The sequence below is a fragment of the Brachionichthys hirsutus genome, chromosome 1 (genome assembly GCF_040956055.1).
Source record: "Brachionichthys hirsutus isolate HB-005 chromosome 1, CSIRO-AGI_Bhir_v1, whole genome shotgun sequence".
Classification (NCBI taxonomy): domain Eukaryota; kingdom Metazoa; phylum Chordata; class Actinopteri; order Lophiiformes; family Brachionichthyidae; genus Brachionichthys; species Brachionichthys hirsutus.
Genome location: NC_090897.1, coordinates 17,589,874 through 17,606,700, shown reverse-complemented (window position 1 = coordinate 17,606,700; position 16,827 = coordinate 17,589,874). Strand labels below are relative to the sequence as shown.

The 16,827-nt window shown below is 51.1% G+C and overlaps 2 protein-coding genes across 2 annotated transcripts in view; one reads left to right on the top strand and one right to left on the bottom strand.

The window, feature by feature from the left end:
* adgrg1 (adhesion G protein-coupled receptor G1) overlaps positions 1 to 5,921 on the top strand; it is a 23,760-nt gene extending 17,839 nt beyond the window's left edge. Inside the window, exons 7-13 of the mRNA XM_068741766.1 lie at positions 1,686 to 1,728; positions 1,809 to 1,915; positions 2,111 to 2,226; positions 2,785 to 3,047; positions 3,125 to 3,224; positions 3,289 to 3,563; positions 5,154 to 5,921. Of these exons, the coding sequence (XP_068597867.1) occupies positions 1,686 to 1,728; positions 1,809 to 1,915; positions 2,111 to 2,226; positions 2,785 to 3,047; positions 3,125 to 3,224; positions 3,289 to 3,563; positions 5,154 to 5,296 (1,047 nt within the window). The 3' untranslated portion in view covers positions 5,297 to 5,921. The remainder of the gene's footprint in view (positions 1 to 1,685; positions 1,729 to 1,808; positions 1,916 to 2,110; positions 2,227 to 2,784; positions 3,048 to 3,124; positions 3,225 to 3,288; positions 3,564 to 5,153) is intronic.
* A 708-nt stretch (positions 5,922 to 6,629) lies between these two features.
* dhcr7 (7-dehydrocholesterol reductase) lies at positions 6,630 to 14,252 on the bottom strand. Its single transcript, XM_068741887.1, has 7 exons — positions 14,164 to 14,252; positions 13,146 to 13,368; positions 12,973 to 13,063; positions 12,665 to 12,878; positions 12,385 to 12,589; positions 11,964 to 12,095; positions 6,630 to 7,245 (listed from the first exon to the last, which is right to left on the bottom strand). Exons 1-7 carry the CDS (start codon positions 14,250 to 14,252, stop codon positions 6,781 to 6,783), a joined length of 1,419 nt encoding a protein of 472 aa, XP_068597988.1. The 3' UTR covers positions 6,630 to 6,780.
* Between the last annotated feature and the right edge of the window lie 2,575 nt (positions 14,253 to 16,827).

Here is a 16,827-nt window from a genome sequence, read left to right as displayed (position 1 = left end):
CTGCTCCCAGGCCTCCCTTAAACTCAGGCTCCTGATCCTCTAGATGCTGGAGCTGGCTTGCTGCTCCCAGGCCTCCCTTAAACTCAGGCTCCTGATCCTCTAGATGCTGGAGCTGGCTTGCTGCTCCCAGGCCTCCCTTAAACTCAGGCTCCTGATCCTCTAGATGCTGGAGCTGGCTTGCTGCTCCCAGGCCTCCCTTAAACTCAGGCTCCTGATCCTCTAGATGCTGGAGCTGGCTTGCTGCTCCCAGGCCTCCCTTAAACTCAGGCTCCTGATCCTCTAGATGCTGGAGCTGGCTTGCTGCTCCCAGGCCTCCCTTAAACTCAGGCTCCTGATCCTCTAGATGCTGGAGCTGGCTTGCTGCTCCCAGGCCTCCCTTAAACTCAGGCTCCTGATCCTCTAGATGCTGGAGCTGGCTTGCTGCTCCCAGGCCTCCCTTAAACTCAGGCTCCTGATCCTCTAGATGCTGGAGCTGGCTTGCTGCTCCCAGGCCTCCCTTAAACTCAGGCTCCTGATCCTCTAGATGCTGGAGCTGGCTTGCTGCTCCCAGGCCTCCCTTAAACTCAGGCTCCTGATCCTCTAGATGCTGGAGCTGGCTTGCTGCTCCCAGGCCTCCCTTAAACTCAGGCTCCTGATCCTCTAGATGCTGGAGCTGGCTTGCTGCTCCCAGGCCTCCCTTAAACTCAGGCTCCTGATCCTCTAGATGCTGGAGCTGGCTTGCTGCTCCCAGGCCTCCCTTAAACTCAGGCTCCTGATCCTCTAGATGCTGGAGCTGGCTTGCTGCTCCCAGGCCTCCCTTAAACTCAGGCTCCTGATCCTCTAGATGCTGGAGCTGGCTTGCTGCTCCCAGGCCTCCCTTAAACTCAGGCTCCTGATCCTCTAGATGCTGGAGCTGGCTTGCTGCTCCCAGGCCTCCCTTAAACTCAGGCTCCTGATCCTCTAGATGCTGGAGCTGGCTTGCTGCTCCCAGGCCTCCCTTAAACTCAGGCTCCTGATCCTCTAGATGCTGGAGCTGGCTTGCTGCTCCCAGGCCTCCCTTAAACTCAGGCTCCTGATCCTCTAGATGCTGGAGCTGGCTTGCTGCTCCCAGGCCTCCCTTAAACTCAGGCTCCTGATCCTCTAGATGCTGGAGCTGGCTTGCTGCTCCCAGGCCTCCCTTAAACTCAGGCTCCTGATCCTCTAGATGCTGGAGCTGGCTTGCTGCTCCCAGGCCTCCCTTAAACTCAGGCTCCTGATCCTCTAGATGCTGGAGCTGGCTTGCTGCTCCCAGGCCTCCCTTAAACTCAGGCTCCTGATCCTCTAGATGCTGGAGCTGGCTTGCTGCTCCCAGGCCTCCCTTAAACTCAGGCTCCTGATCCTCTAGATGCTGGAGCTGGCTTGCTGCTCCCAGGCCTCCCTTAAACTCAGGCTCCTGATCCTCTAGATGCTGGAGCTGGCTTGCTGCTCCCAGGCCTCCCTTAAACTCAGGCTCCTGATCCTCTAGATGCTGGAGCTGGCTTGCTGCTCCCAGGCCTCCCTTAAACTCAGGCTCCTGATCCTCTAGATGCTGGAGCTGGCTTGCTGCTCGCCTCCCGTCAGTTTTCCTCTTTCAGTCTGAATGAAATGACGCCTTTGTTCCTCAAACATACCTGAAAGCTGAGTGGAAAAGGGTTTCTTCTAACATATCTCTCTCCATTGGATTTCAGGAAACGCATTCAAAAAGTTGTGTTTCGTGGGACCCGAGGAAAGGTTAAGATGCTTGTGAACAATATTAGATATTAGGCCCCAGACGATAATAGAGAGTTTAACGCCGTGTCCGCTTTGTGTAGATCCGCTGAAGGTCACCTGGGCGGTGGATGGATGTGAGACGCGTCAGCAAGGACCGAATTACACCGAGTGCCTCTGCAACCACCTGACTTACTTTTCCATCCTTGTGGTGAGCCGAATCTTCAGGAGCCGAATCTTTAGGAGCCGAATCTTTAGGAGCCGAATCTTTAGGAGCCGTATCTTTAGGAGCCGACTCTTTAGGAGCCGACTCTTTAGGAGCCGCATCTATAAGGGAGCAGCACAACAAAACGCTCCGCTCTCAGTATGGCTGTGCTGCCTTGCTCATTGCTCTGTCCTGTGACAGCAACTGGAGCCGCGGCCGGTGTGCCACCTGCTGGTTCTGACCGCCATTACATATCTGGGCTGTGCGGTGTCTGCCATCAGCTGCGTCTCTCTGATCGTCTTTCTCTGCAACAAACGGTAACGGTAACGGTAACGGTAACGGTCATCAGATATCGTGTGAACATTAACGAGTCGCGAATCAGCGATACGCCGCTTCTAATCGTCACCATGTTCATAAAAAGCTAACCCTAACCCCTAACCCAGGCATGGGCAAACCCAGGCCCGGGGGCCATATGTGGCCCGTTGGGCTATTTAATCTGGCCCGCCGAACTTGTCCAAATTATATCATTAAATTAAATTTCACTAGAATTAAACCCGATTCATTTGACCTTTTCCTTGTAATGCTACCTGTAAAAAGCCAAATCCTTTCATGTAATGGGTTTTGCATGTCATTTATATTAGCTCACACAAATACATAAATACACAATACACAAATACTCCATCCATCTGTTCCTGGCCCGGCCCCTCTGTCAAATTTTAGAACCCATTGTGGCCCGCGAGTCAAAAAGTTTGCCCACCCCTGCCCTAACCCTAACCCTAACCCCTAACCCTAACCTCTAACCCTAACCCTAACCTGATGACAAATAATGCGGAGCCATCACTGGGTCTTCATGCTACCCCATTCTGTCCCTCTAGCCGGCGCTCTAAGGGGCCGTCCTTGCTCATCCACATGGGTCTAGCGGCTGCTTTGGTCTTCCTCAACGTGCTCTTCTTCTTCACTGGGGTTCTGGCCAATGTGGGAGGGGCAGGTGTGTGTGTGTGGGTGGCGGCGGCGCTCCACTACGCCCTGCTCAGTGCCTTCACCTGGATGGGCATCGAGGGGTTCCACACCTTCTGGTTGGTCTACATGGTCTTCAGCCTGTCCCCAAAGCCCTACGTGTGGAGCGTGCTCGGTTTCGGTGAGTGAGCCTACGGTGCTCGACTGGCATTGGCTTCATGGAGCATTGACTTAAGCTGTGTTGCAACCATCTTTCAGTTCTCCCTGCTGGTCCGGTCGTCATCCTGGTTGCCGTTGGCGACATTTATGGCGTGCGGGAGGTGTTGCCCTGCGAGGACATATCCAACCCTTACTTGATGTGAGCGCGCTACTCGGCGGATGAGTTGCTCCTTTCCTTGGCTGAGTGTGTTTGGTGTTCCCAGGTGCTGGCTGAAAGACACCCACAAGGCCTGGCTGGCACACTACTTCACCAACATGACGGTCCTGTTCATCCTGGTGACCTCGGGCATTGTGATGCTCTTCCTGGTCCACAGGGAGATCCGCACCAGGGATGAATGGAGGCGACACCGAGTGGCTTTTCTCAGCATCTGGGGCCTGAGTTGCCTCTTCGGGACAACTTGGGGTCTGACGTTCCTGGACTTTGGACCGCTCTCAAAATTCATGCTCTTCTTCTCCTGCATCCTCAACTCCTTTCAAGGTCTGTATTCATGCAATATAACACCGATTCAGTTTATTACTTCCTTAGTTTCTGTCCTCGCACGCTCTCAGGTCAAACACTAACAGTTCAGGCTCTGCAGTCTCGCCACACTTTGACATCGGTATGGAGTATACTCTAATTTATAATTATAGGGTTATAATTTATTCCTGGACCGACTTAATTCAATTCAGTTTATTTCTACATCTCATAACAGCGAGTTATCTCAAGGCACGTTGCAGGCGTAGCAAGGAAAGGCCGCGTGTTCACGCGGGTACGTCGAGGGAGTACATCCTGATCTGTGGGAGTACAATGTGTTTCTGACGCTAGTCGGCTGCTAGATTGTATTTTTTATTGGTTCACCACCAGTAGGTTTTGCACCAGCTGTCCTCTGATGATGAATATATTTATTAGATATGTTAGAGCAGTACAAGTACAGTCACACAGTAGCATGTATTACAGTACAAGTACAGTCACACAGTAGCATGTATTACAGTACAAGTACAGTCAAACATCCTGTCTAAGAGGAGCATTTCTAAAAAGCCCTTGCGGTCTTGTTTCCGTTGAAAGTCCTTCGTACATAAATCATCGACATTTAACAATACAAATAAAACTAATATTAAATTACTCCACAGATGCAAAATAACAATAAAATAAAAAGACACATAATATGTACAACGTAGGTGGACCAAAAGGGGGGGGGGGGGTTTGATCCGGAGAGAGTCGTGATGACTATCTCCGTTTCTGCCCCCTGAAAGGTGTATTTTTAGGGCCGTTTTGAAGGAGGCCAAAGAGGTGCATGTTTTGAGGGCAGGAGTCAAACAGTCCCACCCTTAGGGGGCAGTATTGTAAAAAGATGATTTACCCATGTTAGTCCTATAGGAGGGGGTAATCAGGTTGTTGTTTGAGCTCCCTCTAGTGTTGTGGCTGTGGGTGTCACTAAATCTGTGGAGGTGTTTATTCAGGTATGCAGGGATTGAGGGGACTGAGGGCAGAGCTGCATTGACTATTTTAAATGCCAATCCCATCTTGAGTTGTTTAACCCTGTCTTCTACCCTGAGCCATTTTAGGCTAGCAAAATGTCCAGGAAGAAGGTGGGTCATGGGCCCCAGATTGAGGAGTAGCCGAATCAGTTTGTTTTGGGAGGTTTGGAGCCTGGTTTTCAGGGACACTTTGATGTTTGAATACCAGGAGGTTCTAGCATAGTCAAAAAAAGTAGTCTAAAGGCCTCACCCATAGAGATCCCACATTATGTTTTACTATGAGCTCTGCATCGCAGCATAGTGTATCAGGACATCGCTTTGTATTGACCTGACAGCAGCCTGAAAATGAACGCTTTGCAGACACAAAAATGACTCGATCACTCATTTAAAAAGAAAAGAACAAACGAATAATATCCATTCAGAAGTAACGTTCGACTTGTGTGCAATGAAAATATTCGTAACTTCTTACTCAGACCTGCTAAATGTCACATACACACTCAAAGCATGAGTAAAGACTGTTTGTTTCGGACCTGCCTGTTTACCTGTAGCCCCCTTAAAGCAGCAGCCAATAGGGTGAGATGGAAACCGTTCCTCTGGCCTGCTCCCTCAGGCTTCTTCATGATGCTGCGGTTCTACTTACTGGACTGGATGCGACAGCAGGCTGGAGGCCCGGCCTCAGCCAGCGCCAGCACCGGGTCTGCCCAGCAGCACATGCTGCAGCCCCAGGAGAAAAGCTGCACGGACTTCAAATAGATCCGAGGCGTGGCCGTGCAGAAGAGGATTCCACGGCAGCGTGCTGGGAGAGCGACGACGCACCGTCTGGCGTTGAGCATCGGCAACGATCGGAGTAACGGACCTTCGATGGGTTCCATCTGGCTGCTGTTCAGAACTGATCCAGTTCCCGATGAATTACCGCTGTTTGTTTGAGAGCACAACGGAACGTTACCGGCACCGTGCCGCGTGTATTTTAATCGGCCCATCCATCACTCAGGAAGCAATAATGACAGAAATGAGAAAGCAAACTATTTAAATGTCTCCTGTGTTGCTATTCAGAAAGGTGAACCTTAGATAAGCTTTTATTGTAGTTTGTAGCTGATTTTGAGTCTTGTCATTTAGCACTTTAGATTTGCATTTGTTTAAAGACATGCAGAACCTGATGCTGTTTGTTGTGAATACTTAAAAGGCTCCAGACTGGATTCAGACCAAAGTGTTTCTTCCATCTCCAGCAAAAGCCACACTTTATGTAGCTTTGTTCACATACTGTGCCATCGGAACGTTTTGGAGATTTTCCGTAGTGAAATTCTATGCTGCTGAAATTATTGTACATTTTTGATTTTTGTGCAGCTATAAGAAGCTTGAATAAATAATATTCTGTGTGTCAGTGAGTGGAGGATTCGGAGATAGATTTCATCCATCCGGCTAGAGAAGAGAAGATCGTTGAGGGTTACAGGAGTTGCTGGAGCCTTTCCCAGCTTGCTATGGGTGGGGGTGGGGGGGGGGGGGTATACCTCAAACACACCATCGGGGGATTGAGGAGATGGATTTCAATTCTATTACATTTATTTCTACAACACCAGATCATAACAGAAAGTCATCTCAAGGCACTGTAGCAAGGAAAGACCTGCAGGGAGAGACGGAACCCAACTAGACCCACAACAGAGCAGGGTGATGGAGAGAATGTGGAACGGAGGTGAAGAATCGTGTGCAGGCAGGCTGGAGCGGGGGGAGGAAAGTATCAGGTGTGCTCTGTGATAGGACGAAGGGACAGGTCTACATCAGGGGTCCTCAACCACCGGTCCGTGGCCCGCTACCGGTCCGTGAGGCATTTGTTACCGGGCCGCACAGAAAGAAGAACTCATTTATGCAATTTTCGTTGTATCGTTTATTTTCTTCAACGTAACATTCGCCTGTGAATTTTCTGTCACGTGATACGTTACTAAAAAACAGCCGTGAACTAGTGAAGAATAATAAAAACAAACAAACGTCTTTGGAGAGCTTCTTCGCTAAGGAAGAAAAATTATTTTAACAGAAAAACCAGGAGTCGGACGTTAAACACGGTTTATGTCCAGCTGCCTGGCTTCTCCCGCTGACATGCGTCCTCTGTAGTGGACAAATGTCCACTACAGAGGACACGCTAGCTGGCTGGGTCTCAGGAGGATATACATGCAAGAATACGACACACTTCCGCGTGTAAGTAGAGGCACCATTTCTAATTAGCGCTGAGCCTTCTCTCCTCATTAGAACACCCAAGGGATGAGCCGGTAAGGGACAGCATCCGTGTAGCGTCTCCAGTCCTTTCCATACTTGCTGCTGCAACGATGTTCATCACGCACACAGCGGTGGACCAGCAGGATGGTCATGTAAGCAATGTAGAAGTATGGCAGTGCGTGTTCAAAGCCACAGGCGGCACAGTAGGCCAGCGACCCCATCAGGTCGCCGGTGTAGTTGAAGTGACGTGCCACTCCCCAGAAACCGGAGGTCAGGAGCTTGCTGCGGTGGGTGGCGCCATCAGTCGAGCGGTAGGAGGACTCGATGTACGTTGGCCTCTTTCCCCAGATGGAACAGGAGCCCTCGGTGCGACGGAACAGGTCCTTCTGGTGGTTGGTGGATCGGAAGACGTAGTAACCAATGAGACCGAGCAGCAGGACAGTCAGGGCGTGGCCCTGTGAGAGCTGGACCGGATGATACACCAGGTAAAAGCCCTGGAGAGGAAAGGGCATAGAAATACACTATAAATACTACATTCCCTGCCTCGCAAAGCGGGTCATGGGACGACGGTCTCATCCACGGCTGCGTTTGTGCTTTGTAGAAGAGACCATCGTGGAAAATGGACGGCTTCATTGTCCCTGGTAGATGAAATATAAAATAACGACTGATGTGAAAAATCCACAAAAGATGCTGCTAGATATAACCTGAATAATCTAGAGGACAGTCGTCCTCCCAGAGTGGCTGCTGTAAAATGTTAGTGCACCCCCTTGTGATTGAATGTAGTAATGAAAATATAGGTTTGGAATGGGACTGACTCTCATACATCCTAGCAGCAAATCTTATGAAAACTATTACCTACTGTTAAATTATTATTATTTTAAATAAATAAAATATTTTTTCCATCTTTTTTGAACTCTAACTTGTTTTTAATAATTTTTGTCAGCTGTGCAACGGATTACCGTGAAGCCTGGGGGAACTCAGGAGTAAGTAACAAAGTACCATCAGAATCTCTCCTGGAGGACTTAAGCACAGCACTGCTAAGTATCCCTACCGCGAGCATCACCGAGACCAATCGGCTGAGAGATGCAGCGGCATCGGTATCCTGGAGACGCTCGGCCACAAGATGAACAGCATGGGCAGCTGGAAGGAGCAGGAAAAAGAAGACTAGAGGCAAAAATCATGGCTTCACAGAGAGAAGTTAGCCTCCTAACAGAGGTGAGCAGGAATACAGCTCTCCACAGCTGGACGCTGCTGAGCAACGGCTCACAGCCCTAGCTACCCACGTAAAAAGATACACGAGCAAAGTAGAGCCCAGGATGTTCTCCAACAATCCGGCTACGGTCTCCTCTCAGTGGCAGGATAACAAGATCCCAGCAGACCCACCCAGGGCTGAGACGGAACAATCCTGGAAGAGCATCTGGGGAAAAGAGGCGTTGCACAACACCAACGCCCAATGGCTGGCAGACTTACAGTAGGAGCATGGGGGGTGTGTGGGATGGGTGGAGGGTGCTGGGAGGGGGGCGGGTGGTTGGGGGGGGCGTGGTGTTGGGTGCTGGTGGGGCGCCAGGCCGGCCCGCTGTGCCCCGTGCCGCTGCGCTGGCCTAGGTTTCGTCGGCTGTGTTGGTGTAGGTCGCCCCCGGGCCCTGGACTGGTTCTTCTGCGTGTGGCTCTGGGGGGGCCATGGTGGTCGTTCTCGGGGTGCTGTGGCTGCTTGGGGTGATCTGGGGGCTCATGTTGCCATTGTTGGGTCCGGGATGGCTGCCCCGTTCTTAGGTGGAGGTTTCACGCATGCCAGATCCACCACTCCAGCACCTATTAAAACTCGTTTAGAGAGTCAACCCCGCACACAGATCTCTGAGTTAGTGGAGGTTGCTGGGTTAGTGCTTGTGGCTCTCACTATGCTCTCTCTCTTTTTCTTCAGATCTGAGAACTTGGTGATCCATACTTTCCTCTAGAGGCTGATGTGAACCTGGTGTATTGGGACAACTCTTGGTGATGATTGGATGGAAGGGGTAGAATTAAGGGGCACAAATAAATCCATTGCACTTTCTTCTCAGAACACTGTGTATTTGTCACTTTTTGTTTGTTCATGTTGTGTGTTCGCTGCGGTGTGCACAGCCCTCTACGGCGGTAAGCAGGTAATAAAACAAATAAAATAGGAATAGGCTAGTCTGCTAAGAGGGCAGGTGACGGTCACAATCACTATAAGAATAAAAATTGCATAGAACTCCAGCAGTGACTGACGTTATGTCCGTCACTGTGGAGCACGAATGCAGACAAGGTAAAAAAAAAAAAAAAAAAAAAAGAAAAAAAAAAAAAAAAAGAACCGTCCTCCAGAACTCAATGGAGCTATGGAAGACAACTCAAAGTTAACTCAAAGTCCGTTGTACAGGTGAGCATCAAATGCGGCATCGACCAAGATACTCGATCACCCCTGCTGTTCTGCATAGGCCTAAACCACCTCAGCTAGATCATTACCAAGAGCGGTTTTTGGTACCGGTTCTGAAGCGGAATGACTATCAGACTCCTCCTCTACATGACATCAAGCTGTATGCCAGGAACAAGTGTGACATGGACTCCCTGATTCACCTCACTAGGATATACAGCCATGACAACGGATGCCATTCAGACTTGATAAGTGTGGGCGAACGGTACCTCGAAGAGGGAAGATGAGGGCAACATAACATGTGCAGGACAGCTGCAAATACCCGGGGGTCCCATAGGCAAATGATAACCATGAGGAGGCAGCTAGGAGGTCAGCCACAGCCAAATGCCTACAGAGTCGGCTGAATGGCAATAATAAGATTCAGGCCACGAACAGCTATGCTCTACAAGTCATCAGATAACCCGCCGGCATCATGGGAGAACAAACCCCCGCATGGCCTGCATGCATGTGCCATCGACAATTTGAAGAGGTCACTTGGGAAAAAGGTACCAGTTGCTGGAAAAGGCAGGAGTGAAAGACGGCACGAAGACACAAACCATGGCAGCACAAGAACAGGCCCTAAACACGAGATCAATAGAGGCCGGGGTCCAGCACACCGGACAGGACCCCCGGTGCAGGCTGATCAAAGACACCCAGAGACAGAGCAGCACATCACAGCAGGGGGTGAGATGCTGCCAGGCAAGGCATGCATGGGACGACACAACCAGGGTGTGGGCATAGTGTACAGGAACATACCGAATACGGACTGGACACCCCAGAGTCAAGATGGAGGACACCTCCAAAGCTGGTCCAGAAAAATAGAGTAAGGACCCTGAGGGACCTCCTAATCCAGACGGACAAACTGGTGACGTCCAACCAGCCTGACAGTGGTGGTGGACGAACATCAGGAGACAGCGGGAGTGATAGATGGAGAGATCCCGAGCGATAGAAATATCAGGAAGAAAGAACACGGGCTGAAAGAAGAGCTGGAGAAAATGTGGGTGAAGGCAACAGTCGCTTCACCCCCATTTTCTGGGGCAGTAACCCCCAAGCTGGGTGCATGGCTCCAGCAGATACAGGTACTATCCGAGGTACAACCTACGTCTGATCTATCATGAATGTTAAAGGTTAGGGCTAGGGTTACAGATAGCAGTGCGTAGAGCGGGTCGTCCAGTGATCAGAGAGTCGGTGGTTCTAATCCCAGCTCTGGCTGTCCGCATGTCAAAGTGTCCTTGGGCAAGACGCTGACCCCCAAACTGCTACCAGTGGGTCTGGCTGCACCTCGCATGGCAGCAGTCACCACTGGAGGGTGAATGTGTGTGTGAATGGGTGAATGTGAGGCCTCATGTAAAGCGCTTTATAAGTGCAGAACATTTAGCAGAGGGAGATACATGCTTGGAATAAGAATAAATAATTTCCGTTGTATTGATTATTAAAGTCTGACAGGTGTTTTATTTTGAAAACCACCGGATTTTCTCCTACGTAACAATCACCTGTGAATCTTTGGGGTCACTTTATACGTGACTCAAAATAAGCCCGGAAACTAGCGAAAATGAGTAAAAACAACAAACATCTTTGAAGAGCTTCTTTGCACAGAGGAAAAGACCAACTGAGCAGCCAGAAGAAAAGGAGGCCTCAGACCAGGAGTCACACCTATAACAAGGGAGGCAAGTGAGGCACAGCCTCACCTGCCATCATACCAAAATCATGTATTTGTATTATTAAAAATAATATAATATATAACATCAGTGATATTATATATTACATTTTATGATTTTTTTCACTCATTTTTCATTCATGACTCCGAGTATCTGATGAAGAGTACTGCAGGAAGAAAACTGCCTCTTGGTCGTGTTGAAGCAGCCGAAGTGTTCTCCGGTGATCAATAAATAAAACATCTGGAGAGCGATCTCTGGGCGGCACAGGCAGAAAGGCGTTTAAACGACATCGTGAAAAAGGTCCGCCTCCCATTCCGCGTTAAAGTGACACGTTTTTCTCTTCCTACTCGTTCCAGCGATGGTGATAATCTTTCTTTAGTTTTGAAGAAAAAAGCGAGGGCTTAAAACCGGAGAAAACTCGTGACTAGCTTGTTAGTTTTGCTGCACGTAGCGCCTTTTTGCCCTGATTGTCAGAGTGCAGAAGAAGAGCGGCCGTAAACAATCTACGGTGGAGAAGAAGAAAGACTTGACTTCCTCATTTTCTGTTGCAGACTAAAAAAAATGGTGATAAAGTTATTATTTGTTGTAAGTTGATCTATATTTCTTTCTTTTTCATAATTCTTTGTATGTTAATAAGGATACAAAAGTTTTTTTTTTTTTCGGGGGGGGCGCAAAATGTTTTTTTCTTCCTAGCGACAGAAAATAACTGAGAAGCACTGCTCTAGTGTAACTTGTGAATGTGATCATCTCGACTGCTTTATTGTAGAAAGGAAGGAGATCGAGGGCGTCTGCGCTGCATTAAGTCACAACATGAATTCCTTAAAAAGCGTAGGAATATGAACGCATTGATTGGAGTTCCGACGGATATTAGACATAAAGTTCTTTCAAAATGTTGGCATTACTGCATTATTTATGATTACCAATTATGACATGAACTGAAATTAAATTTTAGCGTACACCCCTACTAAACAAAAACGTTTACATTTGGGAAAGCCCGTCCGTAACTCCGAGTCGTGGTTAAATGAGGCCCACCTGTAAACGGCGGGCCGTGATGCATGGATGCTACTCAGCTAAACGCACACATAGCTGGCTGAGATGACTTCTTCATCACCACCATCTCTCGCGTTACCTGCAGTGTGTAGAGGTACGGCAGCCAGACACAGTCGCCCCAGCCCAGATACCAGCCAAAGTGATCATGGCAGATATCAATGGTCTTCAGGTACCAGGCCTCATTCCAGAAGAAGTCCAACACATAAATGGCCTGCAAGAAGACACAAAGACATATATATAGAGTATATATTATATAACAAGTCCCTCCTAGTCCTTTATAGTCGTTATGGGCTAAGATGAGTCCCACAGTAACAGATACTGCTTGATCTGATCTGAGTAACAGCGCATGAGGAGCCTCGTCCATCGCAGTGAGGGAAGATTCTTGCACATTTAAACTATCTAGGTGAAAGATTCATACGTGAGCAGCTTCCTCAGTTCATCATCATCAATGGCAAAGACCTTATTTGAAGTTAAAAACCAGAGACATCATGTCACTGTACCTGCAGCACATTGACAAGGATCATGGAGTTGGTGACGTGGCCGTGCACTTCCTGCTGCTTGGCCATATGGGACAGATTGATTAGAGTCCAGGCGATGATGCCGGGTCGGCCATTAAAGAAAAGCTTGAAATCAAACCACTTGCCAAGGCGTGGGTTGAACTCAATGCCCATCATATAATCGTAGAAGACGTTCCCTGTGAACTTGCTGTGGAAACACAAACAAAGTTGATCTAGTCGTATGCTAATAGGAACTTAACTCCGTGTGTTTATCAGCACTCACCAATCTTCAGAGTTTGTGGGGAAAAGGTAAGCCTTTATAAACGCGAACGTTGACACGGCATAGCCCAGGATGTTGGCGCACCACATCAGGGGGATCCAATTGTCAAAGATGACCGTGGGCAGAAACCAATTGAAATAGAGGGCATTGGCAGCCCATAGGGCGTGCGTGATGACCCAGCACTGCAGCCCATTGACCTCATACTTATTAACCAGGCCTAGAATAACAAACAGACAACACGGGAACATTCACCAAAAGCACGTTCTGCTGCTGGTGCGTTGGATCCGTGTGCGATGGGGGCAGCCGCTTACCAGCAGGAGTCCGTGCTCCATCCTGAACTCCACCGACATACCCAGGAATAAACTTATGAGACACATCAGGGACACACACGCACAGGAAGGCCTGAGGGACGTGCACCATGTCACTTAGTGAAAGCTGAAGACAACGTGCGGCTCGTCTGTCCTTGCATAGCAGATATCCTCACCTGAAAGGCCACCCAGGCAGCGTACATGCGAGCAGCCGACCAGGTGAAGGGGGCTGTCCGAGCCCAGATGGAGAGCGGTGCCGTCTCTCCTCGGAGCAACTCAAACAGCGGCTGGCTGATGGCGCACCGGTACTGGTCACAGGCCATCACAAAGTAGAAGACAATGAACGGGGCGAAGCAAAGGAGACCGAGCACACAGATCAGGGAAAACCAGTCCACCTCCCTGTGGACAAAGACATGAACAAGGGGGAGGAGCTCAAGCATCTTGGGCTCTTGTTCAAGGACAGAGACGGACAGACGGATCGTGCAGCGGCTGGTCAAACTACGTTCCTGCTTTCATGACCGAAAGGACAAGATCCCAGAGACAAGCGGTCAAAATGAGCTTCCTCTCAGGGTGGCTGGGTGCACCCTGAGAGGGGTTGGGGGGGGGGGGGGGGGTGCTGCTTCTCCACATCGAGACGACCCAGCTGGGGCCTGGGAACGCCTCGGGATCTCCCCGGATGAGCTGGAGAAGGTGTCTGAGGTTATCTCGGTGACGATGGATGATGGATGGATGATGGATGGATGATGGATGGATGATGGATGATGGACCGAGTGGTCTAGGTTGCCATGTTTAGGTCAGTCTCCCCTGGAGGCATGGGTTCAAATCCCACTTGTGACAGCAAACCTTTGCCCAGCGTGGATGAAAGATGGAAAACCACAGCGAGATGGTTCTGGGTTCGACTGCATGTTCTTCCTGTATCTGCGTGTCAATTGTGTCTTTGTCTCCAAGAAAATGGACGGAGGCTCCGACGTACTTGAACAATGTTGTGGTTTCGCAATAATAACAGTTACGGGGTTTATTATTTGAACCTTAAGGAGCCCCTGAAATGTGTCCACATGCACAGTGTGATCTAGCAGGTTTGTGCATGTGCTCATGCTTTTTAAGATTGAACTGCAGAGTTTTTAAGGTGCATTAGTTGGTTTGGATGGGGGGGGGGGGGTCAGGTGAACCTGCTCTGGAACATTTTGGACTTACCATGCTCTCCCCCACTGCCCCAGCTGCTCCCTGTGTTCGGGCCTCCTCCCATTGTCACTGCACTGGGTTCGTCTCCTGGAGGACTCCATGCGGTCTCTGGAGAAAGATCTCGTTAAATCTGACGATGCAGCATTTTGTATTCCGGTTTTACGGTTGGTGAAGAGTCACCACGACTTTAGTTCAACAAGCCAAACCGAGATAAAGATAAGAACCGAATGATGCGGAGCTCAAAGGTCGATAAACAGACCAGGTCAGACTGATGCAACAGGATCTGGGTCATGACCTCTGATACTATAAACCTCCATCTGACACCCTCTTCTGGGGCAAAGCTACGGCGCTGCACCCTGACCCTGCAGGACGACGGACCAGTTCGGGGGCAAAGCTACGGCGCTGCACCCTGACCCTGCAGGACGACGAACCAGTTCTAGGGCAAAGCTACGGCGTTGCACCCTGACCCTGCAGGACGACGGACCAGTTCTGGGGCGGAGCTACAGCGTTGCACCCTGACCCTGCAGGACGATGGACCAGTTCTAGGGCAAAGCTAAGGCGTTGCACCCTGACCCTGCAGGACGATGGACCAGTTCTAGGGCAAAGCTAAGGCGTTGCACCCTGACCCTGCAGGACGATGGACCAGTTCTAGGGCAAAGCTAAGGCGTTGCACCCTGACCCTGCAGGACGATGGACCAGTTTGGGGCAAGGGCTACGGCGTTGCACCCTGACCCTGCAGGACGACGGACCAGTTCTAGGGCAAAGCTACTGCGTTGCACCCTGACCCTGCAAGACGATGGACCAGTTCTGGGGCAAGCTACAGCGTTGCACCCTGACCCTGCAGGACGACGGACCAGTTCTGGGGCAAAGCTACGGCGTTGCACCCTGACCCTGCAGGACGATGGACCAGTTCTGGGGCAAAGCTACGCCGTTGCACCCTGACCCTGCAGGACAACGGACCAGTTCTGGGGCAAAGTTACGGCGTTGCATCCTGACCCTGCAGGACGACAGACCAGTTCTGGGGCAAAGCTACGGCATTGCACCCTGACCCTGCAAGACCATGGACCAGTTCTGGGGAAAAGCTACGGCGTTGCATCCTGACCCTGCAGGACGATGGACCAGTTCTAGGGCAAAGCTACTGCGTTGCACCCTGACCCTGCAGGACGACGGACCAGTTCCGGGGCAAAGCTACTGCGTTGCACCCTGACCCTGCAGGACGAGGGACCAGTTCTGGGGCAAAGCTACGGCGTTGCACCCTGACCCTGCAGGACGACGGACCAGTTCTAGGGCAAAGCTACGGCGTTGCACCCTGACCCTTCAGGACGACGGACCAGTTCTGGGGCAAAGCTACGGCGTTGCACCCTGACCCTGCAGGACAAGGGACCAGTTCTGGGGCAAAGCTACGGCGTTGCACCCTGACCCTGCAGGACGATGGACCAGTTCTAGGGCAAAGCTACGGCGTTGCACCCTGACCCTGCAGGACGACGGACCAGTTCTGGGGCAAAGCTACGGCGTTGCACCCTGACCCTGCAGGACAAGGGACCAGTTCTGGGGCAAAGCTACGGCGTTGCATCCTGACCCTGCAGGACGACGGACCAGTTCTGGGGCAAAGCTACGGCGCTGCACCCTGACCCTGCAGGACGACGGACCAGTTCTAGGGCAAAGCTACGGCGTTGCACCCTGACTCTGCAGGACGACGGACCAGTTCTGGGGCAAAGCTACGGCGTTGCATCCTGACCCTGCAGGACCATGGACCAGTTCTGAGGAAAAGCTACGGCGCTGCACCCTGACCCTGCAGGACGACAGACCAGTTCTGGGACAAAGCTACGACGTTGCACCCTGACCCTGCAGGACGACGGACCAGTTCTGGGGCAAAGCTACGGCGTTGCACCCTGACCCTGCAGGACGACGGACCAGTTCTGGGGCGGAGCTACAGCGTTGCACCCTGACCCTGCAGGACGACGGACCAGTTCTGGGGCGGAGCTACAGCGTTGCACCCTGACCCTGCAGGACGATGGACCAGTTCTAGGGCAAAGCTACGGCGTTGCACCCTGACTCTGCAGGACGACGGACCAGTTCTGGGGCAAAGCTACGGCGTTGCATCCTGACCCTGCAGGACCATGGACCAGTTCTGAGGAAAAGCTACGGCGCTGCACCCTGACCCTGCAGGACGACAGACCAGTTCTGGGACAAAGCTACGACGTTGCACCCTGACCCTGCAGGACGATGGACCAGTTCTAGGGCAAAGCTACGGCGTTGCACCCTGACTCTGCAGGACGACGGACCAGTTCTGGGGCAAAGCTACGGCGTTGCACCCTGACCCTGCAGGACGACGGACCAGTTCTGGGGCAAAGCTACGGCGTTGCACCCTGACCCTGCAGGACGACGGACCAGTTCTGGGGCAAAGCTACGGCGTTGCACCCTGACCCTGCAGGACGACGGACCAGTTCTGGGGCGGAGCTACAGCGTTGCACCCTGACCCTGCAGGACGATGGACCAGTTCTGGGGCAAAGCTACAGCGTTGCACCCTGACCCTGCAGGACGATGGACCAGGTTTAAAGTCTGAACCTCAAATAGTAACGTAACGTTTTAAAAAAAAAGGAGCGCTATGCACTCCCCCATGGAAGTTATTATTTCTGTGACGTCACGTTTCGTCAAATGATCCTAAATCGCGGC

Coding starts and splice junctions, on each gene's coding strand:
- dhcr7 (XM_068741887.1), bottom strand. CDS start 14,252: ATGGAGTCCTCCAGGAGACGAACCCAGTGCAGTGACAATGGGAGGAGG. Junction 12,590..12,664: donor CCCACAAACTCTGAAGATTG/GTGAGTGCTGAT, acceptor GTGTTTCCACAG/CAAGTTCACAGGGAACGTCT. Junction 12,096..12,384: donor TCCTTGTCAATGTGCTGCAG/GTACAGTGACAT, acceptor GTCTTCTTGCAG/GCCATTTATGTGTTGGACTT.